General features: G+C 51.1%; 1 protein-coding gene across 1 annotated transcript in view; it reads left to right on the forward strand.

Moving 5' to 3' along the window:
- RGS9 (regulator of G protein signaling 9) overlaps positions 1 to 16,035 on the forward strand; it is a 29,026-nt gene extending 12,991 nt beyond the window's left edge. Inside the window, 9 exon segments of the mRNA XM_050319275.1 lie at positions 186 to 248; positions 5,239 to 5,268; positions 5,916 to 5,977; positions 8,178 to 8,291; positions 9,239 to 9,354; positions 9,967 to 10,054; positions 10,557 to 10,695; positions 11,327 to 11,412; positions 12,703 to 16,035. Of these exon segments, the coding sequence (XP_050175232.1) occupies positions 186 to 248; positions 5,239 to 5,268; positions 5,916 to 5,977; positions 8,178 to 8,291; positions 9,239 to 9,354; positions 9,967 to 10,054; positions 10,557 to 10,695; positions 11,327 to 11,412; positions 12,703 to 12,874 (870 nt within the window). The 3' untranslated portion in view covers positions 12,875 to 16,035.
- Positions 16,036 to 19,030: the final 2,995 nt, after the last annotated feature.

Consider the following 19,030-nt stretch of genomic DNA (forward strand, 5'->3'; position numbering starts at 1 on the left):
AGAGGAGGTTGTGTGTTTGCTGCTCTCGGAGTGGAGCATTCCCAGATCTGGGGGGCAGAGCTTCCCAGGGCACTGCTGGCAGTGGAGCCCTTCAGGGCTCAGGGGTCTCCTCATGCATTTGTGGGATCCACAGGCTTTTAAACCAAAAGGGTTACAAAGCTGTTGATTTTTCTTGTTCGTCACAGCCGGGCATGCAAGATGTCCTGGAGTACGGAGTGGACCGTGTAACCGATCCCAATGAGAATAAGGTAACCCAGGTGAGACAGTTGTTTGGTTTTTTTTTTTATTCACACCTACTGAATTTGTTTGTGAATTTGAAGTGTCCCTGGGACTGTTGTTTTTTGGGCATCACAGGCTGAGTGTGTCAGCTCAGCCATATCAGCCCAACAGGCCAGAGGTTGAGGTCGTCTCGTCTGGGAGGTGGGGCTTCAAAATAGGCTTTGGCAGCTTCTTCTGGCTTGAAAATACTTTGTCAGCTTTCTTGCCACACCAGTTAGTGTGAGTGCTTGGCTACAGGACATGTATTCTTTGCTGGTGAGACCTAATTAGGGAACCCTCTGTCTCCAGGTGCTCGTTGCTGCCTTTTTATTAGTGCTGAATGAATTGAGCGGGGTTGTGGGGTGTAAAGGGTCAGGGGAAAGATCCAAGTTTAAAATCAAATGACCGAATACCTTCAAAAGGGTAATTATTGTGTGGTAAGAAGATGAAGAATTTGGTGTGGTGGATGGGAGACACAAAATGTTGCCCAAAAAACTGCATATTATAGACTTTAAAGAAAGAGAATTAAAGAACTGAAACCATGGAGGCTGTAACTGGGTGAACTGGTTCGGAGGCCACAAAAAGACAGTTGCAGTCAGTGGATGAGGAGCTGCCTTTCCCTTTCTCCTTCAGTCCTTTGAAATGATCCTGTATTTGTTCACTTGACTGTTCATTTGGAAGCAAAGTCAAAGCATCTCTCAGCAATTAAATGCAAATGTTACTGTGATCACACTCAAGGTATTCCCCCAACTTCCAGTTTTTGTAACAGCCTTTAAACATCTCAGCAGCCAGAGGCAGGATAATTGCTTTGGCCAGCTGTGTTCTGTTGCTATAGAGACTGAAAAGGAGCAAAGTGTAGGCTTGGGGTGTATTTTATTTTTCCTTGCTGTAAGTAGCAGCTGTTGAAAGCCTTTTTTTTTTTTTTAATCTTTTTTAAGAGTAACGAAGTGGTGGAAAGAGTTTTAAGCCAACTCCTCGCCCACAGTTTTACAGCTGACACGGGAAGGATTTTAGGTTTGCAAACGGTCTGAAAGCCCACAGCCATCTGCCAGCTCCAAGAGGAAGTGAGCTGAGGGATCTCTGTTCAGTTCTACTCTGGAATGAGAGGTGGTCAGTTCTCCCTGTCAGTGCAGAAAAGACACCAGCTTTGGGGTGACTTCACTGCCCTTCCCCTTTAAGCTGGTCTCTGAGCTGGTCTCTGGAGGCTGAGGTGAAGAGGGGATGTTCTTCTTGCTCCTCCTCTTGCTTTTGAGAGAGCGATTGACAACATGTGAGGCAGCCAAAAGCCCACACAGAGTCACCTTTGGACAGGCAGCTTTGTTTTTTAACTTCTTGCAGGCTCCTCTCACAGACACCTGTGGCTCAACAGCTTTGGTGAGCAGAAAGGATGGGCCAAGCTCTGATTTGTGTCCCTGTTCCTGCTCAATCCACCTTCACTTTGTTGGCCAAATAATTGGAGGTTTTATCTTGGCAGTTGAGAAAGAAAATTATTAATTTTTGACATCAGAGTGGCTTCTTTGAAGCTGATATTGGCACGAACATCTTTCACTTGCTCAGACCCTTTGGTGGGCTGCTCCCTCCCTGACTGACAGAGTCCTCTGGGAATAAACAGGTGCTCAAACTCCTTTGAAGGGAACTTTTATTACTGACCCATGGGCATCCCTTGCTGTTATAATGAGTTAGGGGTTGTAGCTAAAGGAGAAGTAGCCATCCATTGAACAGCTAATTAAGTGATGTTTTAGCCTTTTGTTACCCACTTCTCAGACTCATGACTGAGCCTCAGTGCTCAGAGAGTTACCAGGCAACTGCCAGACCCACTGAGTGCCTGCAGGTTCATGCTCAGCTTCTACCTCCTGTAACCAGAGGGTTTCTGAAAGGTGCTTTAGCTCCCCCACAGAATCGTTGTGCTGGACTCAGGGGCTGCTGAATGAGATGCCCTGGCTTGTTGCATGCAGCAAATCTGCCACAGATCAACGAGTCATTGCTGGCCTTTAATTTCATAAGTCCCTGTCAGTTTGGCTGATAAAGTTCTGCTGCATCATCACATCTTCGGAAAGAGCAGGGTCAGGAGCAGATCAACAAGACAGGGGAAAACCGGCCCTCTGAGAGAAACTGGGCTTATGGACTGTCAGAGATTTGACTTCCAGCTGCTGGGCTGGATGCACCAGCACGGTGGAGAGGAGTGTTGGGATGATCTCATGGCAGGCTCGGGTTATCACAGCTCTGCAGAGGCACTGGGGTGTGACAAGGTCGGGCAGGGTGTCCCGAGTGCCCACGATGTGTCTCAGGGAGGAGGAGGAGGAAGAGGAGGAGGAGGAGGATGTGTAACAGCTCGTGGCACTCGCCTGAGACAGACCCAGGCCTTTCACTAATTGCCATTTTGGTGTGAAGCCCGCGGGGCTGGGGAGCTGATCCGCGGTAATTGCGATAAGTCACTCGTTAAGGGCATTGCAAAATTAATCTCATTATGAGAAATGAGCCTTTTGTTCCAGTTATGATTTCCTGCCAAATGAAGGGAGAGTGAGTGGGTGGTGCAGGGCTCTTTGGCACCGCTGCAACCAGTCATGGGGGTGAGGGTGGGTGGGATGGTGGGGACAGCTGGCAGTGCTCAGGGTCACTTGTGGCAGCAGTGAAGCTGGGAACTGGTTGTGGGAGCACTGTGGGAGAAAGGGAAATGAAATGATGTGCAGCTCTGGGGTGAAATAGCTGAGATTCTTCCCGGTTACTGTCCATTTGGGAACTGGAAAGGGCTGAGCACAGCCAGCACCTGCAGCCTCACGGGGTGCTCAGCTCTGGGCTCCCCTTTGGTTCTGCTGCAGTTCCGTGGTGCTCAGACCCCATTTTCTGGGTGAGCCTTGGCAAATCCCCTCCCCACCTGGTGCACCCCACCAAAGACCCCCTGGTTTTCTCAGGCCCAGCTGTCCCCCACACTGCCCTCCACTCTCAGACAGCGGCAGGAGGGCATTCTTGGTGTAGTGTGCACTTAAAAAAAAATATAAAATCTTCCCTTGTTTGCAGACATGGCATTAGCTTTGATTTTGACTGACCCACATATAATTTTTCTATTGTCATAGCATTTTTTAATTCATGCCTTTCCTTTTTTCTATGTAACATTTAACTTACTGTGTTCTTCTTCTCTTTCCAACAGCTGTTTGTCTCGTGTGTGTGTGGTGTGCTGCCAACCTCTCAGACCCCTCTAGAAGATAACACACTTTACTGCCACATGAGTTGCCTCCAAGCCACTATGCCAGCACCCACCTCTCCTCACCCCACTGCACCAGGCCTGTCCGAGGCCCCACTTGCCAAAAAAGTGGAAGAAAATAGTCTTTTTTAAAAACAACTAATGATTTTAATATGTTAAAGTCAGTGCCTTAGCCACACTTAAGTTCCATCAAATGGAACTGTTCAGCTGGCACTTGTAAACCTGATGAGGTCTGGTTTATATCTCGGGTTCCCCAAGGAGAGAGTGAACTCCTGTTGTGCAGGAGGCAGCTGGCCTGGAACAGAAACACTTCTAGGACAGTAAACCAGCAAATTTCTCTGCTCAAGCAGGTGATTTTTTTTTTTGCCCTTCCGTTTCTACAGTCTGAAACAACGACACTGTAGGAATGGGGGGAAGAAATGATGTCCACATGGAAGGTGACCTGGCATCAGGGGTGCAGCACAGAGCAGAGAAGGGTGAAAAGCTGTTCCTTGGTTATGTGTCCCAGGAGCCTGTGAATCAGTGAGGGAAGTTTGCTGTCCTGTTTGTCCCTGCTGAGATGATGTGTGCTGCCACATTCAGAGCTGGCATTTCCAGCAGGAAAAGCTTCCTCCCCTCTCAAAGCCACCATGAGGATTTCTGTTGGTGCTGCTCTGGCCAGGCTGGGTCAGTGTTAGGGTCAGATGGGTTGGCTCCATGGTAGTGCTGTAGAGATTGACTGATCTGCTGCATATCTGATCTGGCTCCTGCTGCTGAAATGGTGAGTGTGCCCTCCCAAAACCAAGCAAGTTTCAGCAAAATGTGCTCATTTTTATTCCACGTGGAGAACAGTTTCTCTGTCCTGAGTGGGACTAGTGATGGTGGTTAAAATGCAAAAGCAGGTCTGCACCACAATGGTTCCCTGGCAGAGCAGCCCTGGGGGAGCATCTTCCCTTTCCCAAAATAGGGACAGCTCGGGGTGCAGGTTCTTTGGGGAGATGAGAGGAGAAGCAGGGCTGCCTGTGGCATTTGGTACCAGATGCTTCATCCCTCACCTCTCCCAAACTTCACCAAGGCACTCTGCAGACCCCTGCCTGCCACAGGGTTACTTTGATAGAACTTCTGGGATGCCCAGATCTTGGGAACCGAAGAACAGAAACCCCTCCTGAGCCTTTAAAATCTTGCTGGGAGCATCCCTGACTTAGCCTGTCTTTCCTTCTCCCTTCTGCAGTTTATTTCACACAAAGTAACTGTGCTTCAAAGGAAGCTGTGTGAATAAACACCCTGCAGTTAATTTCTTGCCTTCAATTGCTTGCTCATTTGTGGATGACATGTAACATAGTCTGAGTTATTCAAATCACAACATAAACACCCCTTGCACAGCAGATACTGCTTCTGAGGCTTTTAATTGTGGTGTTTATATTTTGCAATGTGTTGGTTCCTGTCTCCTTTAGCTAATATTGAATGATCTAATCTGTGTCTCGTAAATGAATCTATTTTAGCTCCATTAGAATAACCCCTTAATTGAAGGCATACAGGCAGCCTGTGATGGGAGAAGCAATGCTAAACAGTAAATACAGCTAATGGGACAATTTACCGTGTGTGGATGCTCTTAGCTTTGATGATACCCTGATTAGCTCAGCTGCTGTGTTTGATTTTAATTGTAATGAGAATTAATTGGAGAGCGCTGCACAGTGGCAGCCCTGCAACGGTGTTTCCATGTCTCAAAAAAAAAAAAAGAAAAAGAAAAAGCAAGTGTAAGCAGCCATCCCAATGTAGTGGTTTTCTTTCTTTTACAGAAAAATACTATGGAATCTTACAGGAGAGAGGTAAGTGGTGCTTCCTTCACTTCCAGCTGTTCATCCTGTGTGTGTTGCTTTCATCAGTGTAGGATGGGGGCTCAAACCCCCCGTGCAGGGGGTGTTTGAAAAGCAGAGTCCCTGCCCTGTGGAGCTTTTGGTCAGTGAGCTTTCAGGACATTCCCTGCCTCTGCACCTCCCAGTGCAGGCAGCCAGCAGCTCTCCCAGTGACGGGAAGGCTCAGGCAAGGACAGACACCAGGGCTAAATCCAATAGATCAGAATTAGTGGTGGGGAAATCACAGGAGATACATCCAGTGGCGCCAGCACAGAGACAGCCAAGAATCAATGATAATTACATGCTAAATCATCCAGAGTATTGGTAGGTGCCGAGGATGGTAGCTATTATTCAATTTTTATATAGCATGGGGAGTGCTTTTTAATTACTTGCACATTGCAAAATGCTCTTCTGATGTTTGCAGTAAGCTCAGTGAAAACAGACATTTTACTGAGGCAGTTTAGGGATTCTCTGATTCCTTGGACGTGCAATAATTAAGGAAGAGGCAGTCCCTGCTGTAGTTGGCCTCACTACCTGGGAGGGGGCATATTTGAGGTTCAGATAGGCCTTGTCTTGATATCTCCTGACTCCTAACCATGGCCATGTCTGATCCCTCTCAGATCATGTACTATCAGCAGGCCATTGGGAAGACCAGAGTGAAATCTTCTGTCTCTCTTGGAGCGTAAGTCCTGATTTCCTTCTGTCCACACATTAATTAGTCTTCAGTGCTTATCTCCTAATGAGCTGATGAAGCTGTCTGCTCCAGCAGCTGGTGACTCAGCCAGGGAATCGATGTGGTGGCCTCACACTAGGCTGTCTGGGCTCTGCATTGTCTGGGCCAGGAGACACGAGGCAGAGGAGGGATCAGAGTCCCAGGCAGGATGAAGAGGCTCCCTGGGAGCAGCACCAGCCTCTGGGTTGAGATTCCCTCTGAAATCAAGGGATGCTCAGACTGGGCCGGGCTGTGGTGCTGGGACACAGCTCCACAGTCTGGAAAAGCAGCTGAGTGGAGCTGCCTCGTGAGGGTCCAGCAGGGATGAGAAGCCAGAGGGGACAGGCTGACTCTCCAGCTCCTGGTCCCCAGCCTGCTGGGCTGGATTCACCCCTGTGAGTGTTTCTGCTCCGTGGTGATGTTCACCAGAAGGCAGCAGAGCTGGGAAGTCACTGGTTGTTCTGTATTACAGGGGAACACAGGCCTCTCCGTGAACTTCCAACCAATTAATTAGCAATTCCTCTTCCCAGTGGGAGTGTTTCCTGATCAGATTCCTTGATGAAGCCAGTTAAGTGCAAAGCATCCAGTCCTGGCATGAGCCATTAGTGTGTTTGCCAGAGGCATTTCTCACCTTGAGCCTCCTGTGCTGACCAAGCGCAGCCCATACCACCTGTCTGGTTTCCACAGTCCTTGCCACCAGAGATTCATACCAGATCCAAGATAAACAAGGTGCTCAGGCCTGTTCCCTGGAGAAGACAGTCATGGATGAATGAAATGGGAGGGAGAATCCTTTTTCCAAGAGCCAGAACTTGCAGGGCACCAGCAGTTCCGCTCATTTCATCTGGCACTGACTCGAGGTCACTTCAAACTCTTCCTGCCTCAATTTTCTGAGCTGGAGCTGGGGACACCTGGCTACCTTCCAGGAATTTTGTGTTGATTAACCATTTGGCAATGGAGCTTTTCACTCATTGGTTCTGATGGGATAATGCCTATCACCCAGACGAAAAATCCTCAGGAAATTTGGAGCTCCATGTCAGCTGCAGGATTGGAGTCCAAATCAAATTATTATTGATGAGCAGCAGCCAGACAGTGTGCACACTTCAGAGCATTGCACTGATTTAGGAGGAGCTCCAGAGCACTCATCATCGAAAGCACAGGGCTGTGTTACCTGGGTTGACAGGTCGAGATCTGTTTGATTGGGACACATGGATTGTAGTGAATTATGCAGGTGCTGGATGCCTTGGCACTTGCAGTGGGAAGATAGGATCGAGCACTTGTGTGCCAGCCTGTGGTTTGCTTTGTGCAGGAGCATTTTATAACTGCAGGATCTGTGCCAAGGTGCCCGTTAGCAACGGGTCCCTGGACAGTGCACTCCCAGCTCTGAGCACATGAAAGCACTTTGGCCTGGGAGGAATTTTAAACGCAGAAACCAGATGATTCTTTTTTTTTTTTTTTTTTCAAGAATGAGAAAGGGAGGAGAGAGCTAAAATTCCAGGACATTAGTGAAATCGGTTGTAATTATAAGTCTGGCCAAGTTAGAAGGTAGGAGAAGTGTTTGTCTGGTTCCTGCTGGGATAGAGACAGTTTTGCTTCGTGCCAAGACCTCAGAGCCATTTGCAGAGGATTGAGCTGTGTGGTAGGTGAGGGAGGAAAGGAGAAGCTGAGATGAGCCCTCAGGACTCCCTCAGTTTCCTGGAGCTCCCTGGGCTCTCCCACAGCCCGTGGGAAGGCTGGGGAGAACCTACCTGAGCCAGCACAGAGTTGTTGTGTTCCTCTTTTCTGGCCTTCCCTCCCAGGATGGTGCAGGATCAGCCCTTTGCCAACTGACTGGAGAAGGAGGCAGAAACCACTTGGGGGCCTTAGTCCCACTTCTTGAAGTGAAGAGGCAAAAGGAGGTGATTAAAGAGTCTCATATCTCATTACACCTGAACTGACAAATCCACTGCTTTGAAAGACAGCCAGGAGATTTCTGTTTGGGAAATGAAAAAGGTTAACGGAGCTAATGAAAAAGTTTTTCTAGGAAGGCAGGGGGTCACATTCCAGATCCCTGTTGCTGATAGGGCTGCACCTCTGAGGAGATCTGTAGACTGTAAAACCAGTTATGTGGCTGTGGTGGGGCTGGCTGCAGTTCTGGCTTCAAATTAATATTCTGATTTTGGAATTGTTGCAGGATTGTGAAGTACTCTGGGCAGTTCCTCTCCAATGATCCTATCCTGTCTGGATGCCTCCCCAGCAACCCCTGGATAACAGATGACCCTGAGTTCTGGGATCTCAATGCAAAGCTGTATGTATTTGTATTCTTTTGCCAGCTCGTGGTTTAATCTGACCTTTATGCTGATAGAAATCAGGAAAGGGAACCACTGATTTCATTGTGATATCTGTTCTCTGATCATGAGCAGTTAATGTTCCCTTTGTAACATAGCTGGGCCACGCTAAAGAAACTTGGGAATACCCCATGCACTGCCTTCTTGAAGTGGAGCCTTCCTTAACATTACAGAAATTCCTGAACTGATGATGGGATTGTGTCTCATCCACCCCTTAGATGAGTGAAGTCCACCTTTACTAGCACAAGAATGGGATGTGACGAGTTACACTCAGGTGTAGCACGTGGTTCAGTGTTATCCTGCTTTGGGTGCTGACAATGATTTAGCAGTTCAGGGTTCAGCTGCTCCCCGTGGTCTTTGCTCGCACCTCAGGCTGCTTTCTCAGGAGAGACTCTGGGTTGGAGGCACACACTGGTGGTCTGTCCCTTCTCCCTTGTTTTTCCCTCTGGATAATATTTGCTAATTACACAGTGGCATCTCAGGGCTTGAAGCAAACAACATCTTACTGGTTCTTGTGTGAGACCAGCAATCCTGTTGGAGTGACCCTATCCCATTAGACAGCCCCAGAGGATGCCTTCCCTGAATGCCTTTATGAGAAGCAGAGCTTTGGGCAGCAACCAGCGCCTCCTCCAGAATGGGACTGAGTCAAACCTCAGGGCAAAGCTGGGCTGTCACTCAGAGAGCAGCATAAATCCCAGTTAAATCCTCATCCCGCTGCGGACCAAGTTGTTTAATTACAACTTACTTAGTGGGTTGACTTTGGGAGCTCATTACACCATTCTGGAAAACAGGGAGTGCTGAGAAGTCCCTTGGCATTCCAGCAAAGGGCATTTTGGTTTCAATTAATCTACTAATTAGGTGGGCCACATGAAGTTGGCAGTGCTGTTTGTTTTCTCCCCCGGGGCAGGGTGGAAGTCCCCACCAGGATGCGTGTGGAGAGATGGGCCTTCAACTTCAGCGAGCTGATCCGGGACCCCAAAGGGCGGCAGAACTTCCAGCTCTTCCTCAAGAAGGAGTTCAGCGGTGGGTCTGCTGTGTCTCCGTGTCCCTGCCTGTGTCCCTGGGCCGAGGCAGTGACAATTCCGAGTGCCGGTGGGGAAGGGCTGCTGGAGGCAGTGGCTGTGCAGCCAGGGCAGGTGGTACCATCTAGTGGCATGGGACACACGGTACAGCCAGGACATTCCCGGCGTGTTCAGATGAGATTTTAGGAAGGAATTCTTCCCTGGGAGGGTGGGGAGGCCCTGGCACAGGTTGCCCAGAAGAGCTGTGGCTGTCCCATCCCTGGGAGTGTCCAAGGCCAGGTTGGACGGGGCTTGGAGCAGCCTGGACTGGTGGAAGGAACAAGATGATCTTTAAGGTCCCTTCCAACCCAAGGCATTCTAGGATTCTGTGACTCCTCCTGGAGAAGCTGGAACTGGCTGAACTCACATGCTCTTACAGGTGGCAGTGGGCAGAGAGCAGGGGAAGGCTGTTTTACTCCTTCAGTCCCAAGAGGATTTTGTAATGGCTGAAGAGGTGGAGAGACTGATTTAGGGCCAGCACATATTGAAACAAACAAATTCAGCTTAGGAGTTAATAAATGGGAATGTGTTTTCCTCAGTCTCACTCTCTGCTGATTGTGTCCTTGTTACGCAGGAGAGAATCTGAGTTTCTGGGAAGCCTGTGAGGATCTCAAGTATGGAGACCAATCCAAGGTCAAAGAAAAAGCAGAGGAAATTTACAAGTGAGTGTGAAAATTTTATGTTCTTAAACTCTTTGTACACGAGTCCCACCGCCTTCCACTGGCTGTCATTCTCCAAGTGATTTATTCCTGAAACTTTTCTGTGTAACCTGTGGTTGTCTTATGACCTCACATAGGATAGGAACTTCTGGAGATGAAAGCAGAAGTGTTGTTCTGTTATGTTGGTACTTTTCCTCTCTGTTCTCCACTATTACATTTCAGTATCAGCATGTAATTTAAATAGCAGTGTGGAATAGCAAAGTTCTTGGGGCTGCCATGAGGAGAGTGGAAAGACCCTTTAGCTTCCAGTGGGCTAGAATTTGGTTTATACTGTGTGCTCACAGCTCAAGAGGAAGTGTCTGCATGTCTCTGGACATGGAGATTGCCCAAGATCAGGACAGCAAATCGAGTGGGGAGCTGAAGGGACTTTTCCTTTCGTGCATAGGCAGGAATCCCCATGAATTCTCCAGCTGCTGATGGCACTGTGGATCCCTCCTCCTTGCAGGCTCTTCCTGGCTCCGGGAGCACGGCGCTGGATTAACATTGATGGCACGACAATGGGCATCACAGTCAAAGGCCTCAAGCACCCTCACCGATATGTTCTAGATGCTGCTCAGACCCACATTTACATGCTGATGAAAAAGGTTTGTGATTTGTTTCCAAAGCCTCAGGGGGATTCCAGTCCTCTGGGCCTTTCCCAGTGCCTTTGTGTGTTATCAGCAGTCTCTTGCAAGGGGCCTTTGTTTGAAAATCCCCCGAGTTTGCTGAGTTAAGCAAGTGCTGCTTCAGGCCTTTGTGTTTGGCTGCTGGTTCTTCCCTCTGAGGCAGCCTGTCCCCAAGGTGGTCAGGTGGCTGCTGGAAGTCCTGCTTTCTAATTCCACCAGCTCACATTGCACCCTTGCACTGAAAGCAGCAGAACCAGACTGGTTTTTCACCCCCTAATGAAAAGTTTGGCTCCTGAAATGCGAACTCCTCACCTTGCAGTGACTGTGACACCCTGCTGGCCTGGGTTAAGCTCCGCTCAGATCTTTTGAGCTTGGTCTTACCTTCGAAGCTTTATTGTGAGATAGAAAATCCTGGGAATTTTACACCCAAGATGAAAGGGTATTGGTTTAAATAGCTACATTTGCCTGAAAGATGCAAAGTCCCTTGGGCTGCTGGGGGAGATTATCCAGTTCCCAGCCTCCCTGGCTCCTGAGCAGCTGTATTTGGTGGTGATTTTAATAAGGGTGTTTGCAGCCCATAACTACCAGTTTTTCTTTTTTCTCCTAGTAGGACTCCTATGGCCGCTATTTAAAGTCTCCAATATACAAGGAAATGCTGGCCAAGGCTGTTGTGCCACAAGAGACTGTCAAAAAAAGGCAAGTGAAACTGGCTGTAATTGTGGGGTTTGTTTTCCTTGTTGTAGCAAGGGTAGAAAAAGCCCAAGTTGCAGCAAAATTACTATGATTTAGATGTTCTCTTAATTAAATAAAATTTTTCGCTGAGAAGATGGTTTGCTTTGAGACCGGTGGTGCTGTTTATTCATGAGCCCTTTGGAAGTGGCTTGTGTACAGTCGGAATAGACTCGACAATTCTCAGCTGCCTCCTCTGTTGGGTCTGTTTAGAAGGGCTGTGACTGTTGAATTAATCATGGCTCCTTTCCTGGAAGGAGTGAGCACTGTGTCCTGGGCATGGGAAAACTCCTGCCCATGGAACATTGACTGCCAGAGCAGAGCCAGGGTTCAGGATCCTCCGTGGGATCTGCTCAGCCCTGCCTGGACAAAGCTGCTTAGGGAAGGTGACAGGCACGTGGGAACAACAGCACCTTGCTTGTGAGTGACAGCTGGATGACCTCAGAAATGGGTTTTTCCTGAGCAGGGTGAAGGTTGTACAGCAGATTTAGGCCATTTGAACTGCAGTTGCTCCTAAAGCTGAGCGGGCAGTGTCAGAGCCAGACTGGGTGATGTGCTCCTCTCTCTCTTCCTCTTCCACAAACCTAGCAAGCAAGAAAGAGGAATCGTGGACTTTCACACTGTTGTTTCATCTGAAGCTTGTTTCAAGGCAGTGGAAAAAGCCCTGCTGCTGACTTGCCTGGGGTCTGGTTAGTTTTTCCCTGAGCCACACATCACGAGGTCACTGGCTGGTGCTGGTTGATCCTGGTGGCTGCCTTTGTGTTTGTCAGTACTTGCTCTGAACACTCAGTACTCAGCATCCTGTAAAGCTGGAGAGCTGGTACCTCATCCAGAGCTGGGCTGACACTGGTTTCCACTGGTGCTGGAAGTGGCTTTGCTGTAGCAGGTAGTGGGTGTTTTTTTGAGGTATCACAAAGAAACGCCCATACAGGTCCCTCTCTTGATCTTGCTGAGGGCACTAGAGAAAATTCCACTGATGGACACTGTTTGGCTCCACAGCCAGTGTTAGTTATGTGTAAACACGACAACAAGAGGAGCGTGGATGGTCACTGGAGCCCCTCAGGAGCTCCAGCACTGCCTTTACGTTTGTAGCAGTTCTGTAGCTGACATGTGACAATTGAGCCACCTCCTCTGCACCATTTCTTTGTCCATCCCTGTGTCCAAGCTCACCCTCCTGGTGACTCTGCTTACCAGGGGTGAGTTTTTGGTGCCCTTCTCCTCACTAACACCCTGCTCCTCTCCCTCACTCCCTCCCAGCACCGGTTTGTTCGGGCGCCGCCACCTCCGCTCCAGCCCCAGCCCCATCATCCTGAGGCAGCAGGAGGAAGAGGCCAAAGCCAGGGAAGCCGCCGCCACCGTGGACATCACGCAGGTCATGAGCAAGCTGGACCGCAGGAACCAGCCCCAGAAGGACCCTCCTCCCAAGTAGGCTCTGAGCCCCGCAGGGAAAAGACAAGCCGAGGCCGGTGTTGAGCTTCGTCTCCCCTTCCTGAAGGTGTCAGTGCTGCTTTAGGTTTCCCAGGCCGGCTCTGCCACCAGCCGGCTTCCCTGCACGTTGCCATGGCTTCTGGAGAGCAGATGTCATTCCCAGGCGTGCCAGGCAGGGAGTGCTGGCAGAGCCGGGCTGCTGCCTGTGCCAGGCTCGGGGGGCAGGACCCCGGCTCCCCACACACACACCTCGGAGGGGAGATGACTTCTGGCTGCCCTGAGATTCCCTTCAGGAGGCTGGGTAGCCCAGCTGCCTCTCCCTGCCTCCTGCTCTTCAGGGAGGTGGGATGGCACCCAGTAAAGTGCTGCCATCCCAGTCCTTTGGGTCCAAACCAGCCTTCCTGGGAGCAGAGATGGATGACAGGGAGAGCAGGGAGAGGTGACCCACCTCAGAGTGTCCACGCTGGCTTCCATCCCGTGGGGGGACGTGCACCCTCCCAAGGGGTGCATCCAACACCCCCTGAGAGGAGCACACCCCTCACTCCAAATATCCTGCACCTCCCAGCTAATGCAGCAGGAGCACAGGCAGAAGGGCCAGGGAGGCTCCCTGTGAGATCAGCAGCATGGGCGTTTCTGAAGGTTTGGTTGACCCTTTGAATTTGAATGTCACTCCCACCTCCTCCCAGCACGCTGGAGGTGATCAGTGGGAAGCTCTGCTCTCCCTGTGCCGTGAGCTGGGTGTGCAGGTGCCAAGAGCCTGCACGAGGCCTTGAGAGATTTTGTCAAATCCTTCCCACCTCTTGTCTTGTCTTTTTCCTGCTCTTCTGTTTCCTCTTGTTAAAAAAACCAACAGGAGGTAGTTCCCAGTTGTAGCCCAGAGGCAAGAGAGGACAGGGTAGAGGTGTTAAGAGCTGTTTTCAACTTTAAGTAGTGTTCCTCTTTTTATTTGCTCTGTCTCTTTTGCTCTGTAGAATGAGGCAAACTAAAATACTATTTTAGTGCTAAAGAGCTCAGGGAGATTCCAGGCCTTGCTGGGAAAGCACAGCATGTCTGGACCAGGCCAATGATTACCAGAAGTGCAAAGATTCCTACAAAGCCCAGTAAAGGGAATTAGAGGGGCAGAAAATCTTCCTTGTTTGTTAAAATTTTAGGGAAGTAGGGAGACTGTGTGGAAGCACTGAGGTCTGGGAAGCTGCTTCTCTCTGGTTTGTATTGTTCATCCATTTTAAATACTGGTAGGATTTTACAGGAAATAGGAGATCATAGAATCATTGGATTGGATTGGAGGGGACCTTAAACATCATCTCATTCCACCCCCTGCCATGGACAGGGACACCTTCCACCAAACCAGGTTGCTCAGCCCCATCCAGCCAGGCTTTGAACACTTTCAGGGATGGGGCAGCCACAACCTCTGGAGAAAACTGGATGGGAAGGGGGGCCCTCAGATAATGGGGTGCATGCAGACCAGCCCCTTGGAGCCCTGGGGTCCTGGAGTCCATGCAGGACAACTGCCTGTGAACAGGGGGACAGTCAGGATGTCACTGTGTCCCAAAACAGCCTGAACAGTGAGTCCTGCCCTCCCCCTGTGTGTTATCAGGGGCAGAATCAGGGCTGCACAGTCTGCTCTGGTGTCACTGCAGAATTTGTCTCCTTCACTTGTGGCTGAGGCAGGGAGATTTTCCTGACCTTCCTTAACCTATCAGTGATAAACCTTCTTAGAGGAATTGAAACCGAGTTGCCCGAGACTTTCACTCTGATGTCAAGGCCTGTGCTGTCTCCGCTCTTACTCCTGGTGGAAGCAAAGGCACATTTTGCAACGCTCTGCAAGGGAGCAGGATCAGCCTTTTCTTTAATTCCTCCTAAAACCCCAAGGCTTTGTTATGTCAGGTGCTGAGCACCCTCAGCCTACCTTGACATAAGAGCACTGAAAGATACTCCAAACCCTGGCAGGGTTGGTCCAAAGCTACTTGGCTGTGATGAGCTCTGCAGTCTCTCCAGAGTCTGTGTAACATGGAGCACTGAGCATGTTGGGATTGCCAGTGTGTAGTAACGTGGAAGATCAAGTCAGGGTATAAATAATAAATAACAAATCTGTGTGTTCCAGTCAGTCCCTCTGATTCTACTTCTATTTTGTCTGCTGCTTTGCTTGTTACGTTCTCTGTACCCATTCCTTTCTCTGATTTTTCGTCATCTCTGCTTTGCATCGCTCTTCCCCTGCCGTGGGTTAGTGTGGCATGTTCAGGAGTCACTGTGTTTGTGGAACACCAGTCACTGCTTGTGGAACACCTGTCTGACACACACAGGCAGGAGCTGGCTCTGCTCTGCCACAGGCTGAAGGAGCTGGCACGGCCCAGCCTTCTGCTCCTCGTCCCTTGCTGCTCAGTCCCCGAAGAGGAAGGTCGCCTGGTACAAGCTGAACTTCACTTTGTGCCAGAAATTGTTTGTTTCCATTGGAAATCAGAGCAATATGTTGTTTCATTTCTTGGCCCTCGCTCCCGCGCATTCATCTGTCTAATAAAAATAAATGTAGAAAATGGAAGAAGAACCAAGTTCATCCTTCTCTGTTGCGTCTCAGCGTGTTCATTGCTCACTGTGTCATCACTGCATGTGTGTGTACATGTTCTGTGTGTGCCTCTGCCCTCAGCCCTTCTCCTTGGGCACTTGAGCTGCATTTCATTTCTGCTGGGAGTGAGTCCTTGGGAAATGGGAGGGGACCCAGCATGCAGCTTGTCCTCTGCTGCTTGTCCTGTGCTTGTCCTGTCCAGTTTAAACTTGGGCTTGTCCTGAGGGCTGAATGAGCTGAGCTGGAGCCTCCACAGCCCCAGCCAGGGACACTGGGGGCTTCAGCACAAGATGTGATTTGTCTCACCAGCCGTCAGGGCTTGGGCTCAGTGTCTGTTTCTTGGGCAGGCAGCAGCCAGCGCAGCGGTGCCTTGGGTGTGACATGGCTGTGCTGCTCATAACCGAGATCACATTCTCGGGATGACAGGCTCCCCTGTGCCTGGAGCTAATCCTTGTGAGGAATGAGACAAGCTGGTGTCTCCTCCAGCATCCCAGCAGGCATGGGGCCGGATCTGTCAGCACCCACTGGGGCTGGTAGCGATGACCCCGTTGCTTTCCGTAGGCAAGTTGTGACACCCATGCTCCTGCTGGAGGGCAGGGAAGGGGGCAGAGCTGCAGGGTGGGGACACTGGCACAGGCCTGGCTGGGGTGGGTGGCTGACAGCTGCCTCCCAGCTGAGCCCTGTCTCTCCTGGCAGCACTGTGGCACCGGGCCCTTCTCCAGAGAAGCAGAGGGCTTGTCCTCCTGATGGAGCCTGGGGAGACCAGCCCCCAGCATGCCACCCCTGAGCCTGACCGGGCCTGTCTCCTTTTCCTCCCCACAGCCGTGCCACCTCGCCTCCCGGGCCCCTCGCCCGGCTGCCCACCCTGGCACCAGCACCCCTCCATCGCCCGCCCTGCCTCCCGCCCCGCCCGGCCCCCCGGCCCTGCCCCAGGGCACCGCCTGCCCCTCGCCCACCAGCCTGGCCCTGGACAGCGACCCCCAGGCGGCCGGGCCCGGACCCTTCCCCTGGGGCAGCAGCAGGTCCCGCCTGGCCGCCCGCTCCCTGGGCCGGTTCCTGAGGAGGGGCTGCTGGACCTCGCCCACCGTGGCCGCGCTCTCGCCCCGCTGCCCGGCCGTGCCCCACGGGAAGGTGCAGCCGCTGGGAGAGCGGGAGCGGCGGCTGCGCCCGGACGCCAAGGTGGTCAGCAGGTCAGTACTGCCCAGGCACCTGGGCATCCTCCCCTCCACCACCATTGCTGTTCGTAGTTAGCCAGAGGTCTCCAAGAACCTGCCCCACAGCTGTCTTTCCTACCCATGATGCTAAATCCCACAAATCCCACCCATGCCACCCACCCTAAATCCCAGCCAGGCTCTGAAAGTCTCTTCTCCCGTCTCCATGCCTACCATCTACATTGGATGTGTTTTCTGTTGGGATCGGGGCAGGAGCCCACTCTGGTGGTGCCTCTGCTGTGCTCACACCTCCTCTTTAGGGGTGCAAACCCCCAGGCTTTACTTTTAATCCCCCAGTTTGGAAAACCGCTCTTACATTTGCTTGTTCTTGAGTGCTGGTTCAGGTTTGGTTTAGTGGTTTCAAGTCAGAGGAGACCCAGACGTGACAAGGGAGGAGAAATCTTGAGGGAGAGCCGTGAAGCGTTTGTTGCTCCGGGGCAGGAGGTGTGAGAGGGGGAATTTTTTGCAGGAGGGGCTCTCCCTGTTGGAACCAAACCCTGGCCGTGTCCCTCACTCGGAGCACCATGTCCCTGATCTCATTTAACCCACCTCTGCTGCTGGCCGAGTGGATGAGTCCACATTATAAATTCAAGAGCACAAACCTGGGGGCTCCTGCTCCACCTGGCTCAGCGCTCCGGAGCTGTGTCACACGGTGTTCTCAGCTTCAAAGGGCTGGGAGCTCACATTCCCCTCGTTCTCCCTCTCTGGGGGCTCGTGCCCGGGCGCTTTGTCTGGGGATTTGGGGGTTTGAAGAGTGGAGGTCTCAAAGCCGGGCTGGGTTCGCTGCCTCGGAGCACATCAAAAAGTGCCGTGTGTGTGTGATGAGTCTCTGTTTCACAACACAGCTTCTTCCAAGTCAGAGCGGACGCGCCTTCGGAGAGCCGAGTGTGCCCCCAGGGCTCCGAGGAGGGGGAGGACGGACACCCCCGGGCTCGTAAGGACTCTGCAAAGGAGCTCATCTGCCCCTGGGAGACCCCCACGGAGGAGGGGAGAGCGGGGTAACGAGCAGCCCCGGTGTGGATGCTCCTTCCAGGCCTGAGACAGCAGCGGCTCAGCACGTGGACCATGTGGGAGAACTACCTTAGAGCCATCCCTCAGCACTGGGGACACTCAGACCACCACAGCGACAGACAACAGACCCTGCAGTGCCCGTTCGCCATCCAAGAACTCAGAGTGTTTCTGGACTGGTTTTTGTTTCCTATCTTTGATATATCTAGCTCTGTTCATGACAGATTTCTCTATAAATGAACCTCTTTCCTGGCCTTGGAGCAGATGGAGAGTGTATGTGTGTGTGAATGTCCTGGAAACGGTGTCTTACTGGAGTTTCTTGCTTGGCCATGAGGTGTCAGCACACTGAACACAGCACAGCTGGAGCAGGGCTGGCAGGGGTTTTTCACAGCAGGACTCGAGCTGCAGTGCCAAGATTGGGGCGTGTTTGTGTCCCCAGCCTGGGTCCACCTCTTAATAATAATAATGTTTTAATTTGAAAGCAAGTTGGTTAAGACACAGATGATTGCTGGGGAAAATAAAGTGCCCCCCCATGAGAAGCGGTGTGGCACAGCATCATTCCTTCATCCAAACCAAAACTGATCCCAGAGGGCAAGGAGTGCAGGGGGAGAGCAGAGGCTCCAGAGCCCTCCTGCACTTGCTCCAGCTTCCCAGTGCATGGGTTTGAAACCACAGCTTGAACTGCATCCCAGAAACACCTTGGGAAGATCCAAACCAAATTTTGGGACCCTCCAAACTCTTATTGATGCATTGCCACGGCCTTTACCTGTGCTGATACCAGGAGTGTTAGACCATTGCCTTCCTTATGTTGTGTGGTGTTTGAAGGTGGTGTTTCAATCACATGGAGGAGTTTTCTCACTGTGTGTGCTGTGGGTCCCTGTTCTGTAACTTGGCCATGACCTGTGACTTCTGATGTTGCTGTTTTGTACTTTTGATCATAAATGGAGCTTTACCTGTGTGGCTGATGTGGTTCCTCACTCCTGCTGTGGGATTTAAATCTCTCCTCACATTCAGTGCTCCCCGTTTCCCCCAGGCTTGGGGTGACACGTCTCTTCACAGGGCAGTTTGAGAAGATCAAGGGGCTGTTTCTGTCTCCAAAGACTCCTTCCCAGGGGAGCTGAGGGTTGGGCACGAGGCTGATGCCCCACACTGCCCAGGATGCTTCTCTAGTAGAAATGCACATTGGCTCTCGCTGGCTTTGCTCTGTCAGAGGGACCTGGTCCTGCTCCACAGTCACTGGTGGTGGCACCTATTATTGATGGCACAAATGCCGTGTCTTTTGTGATTATTTTGGTTAATATTGTTATTCAGCCACTCCTGATGGAACACTGACAACATATGATCCAGGAAGCATGACAGGAGGACATTGTGATGT

Source organism: Myiozetetes cayanensis, unplaced genomic scaffold (assembly GCF_022539395.1).
Source record: "Myiozetetes cayanensis isolate MyiCay16 unplaced genomic scaffold, myiCay2020 scf22, whole genome shotgun sequence".
Classification (NCBI taxonomy): domain Eukaryota; kingdom Metazoa; phylum Chordata; class Aves; order Passeriformes; family Tyrannidae; genus Myiozetetes; species Myiozetetes cayanensis.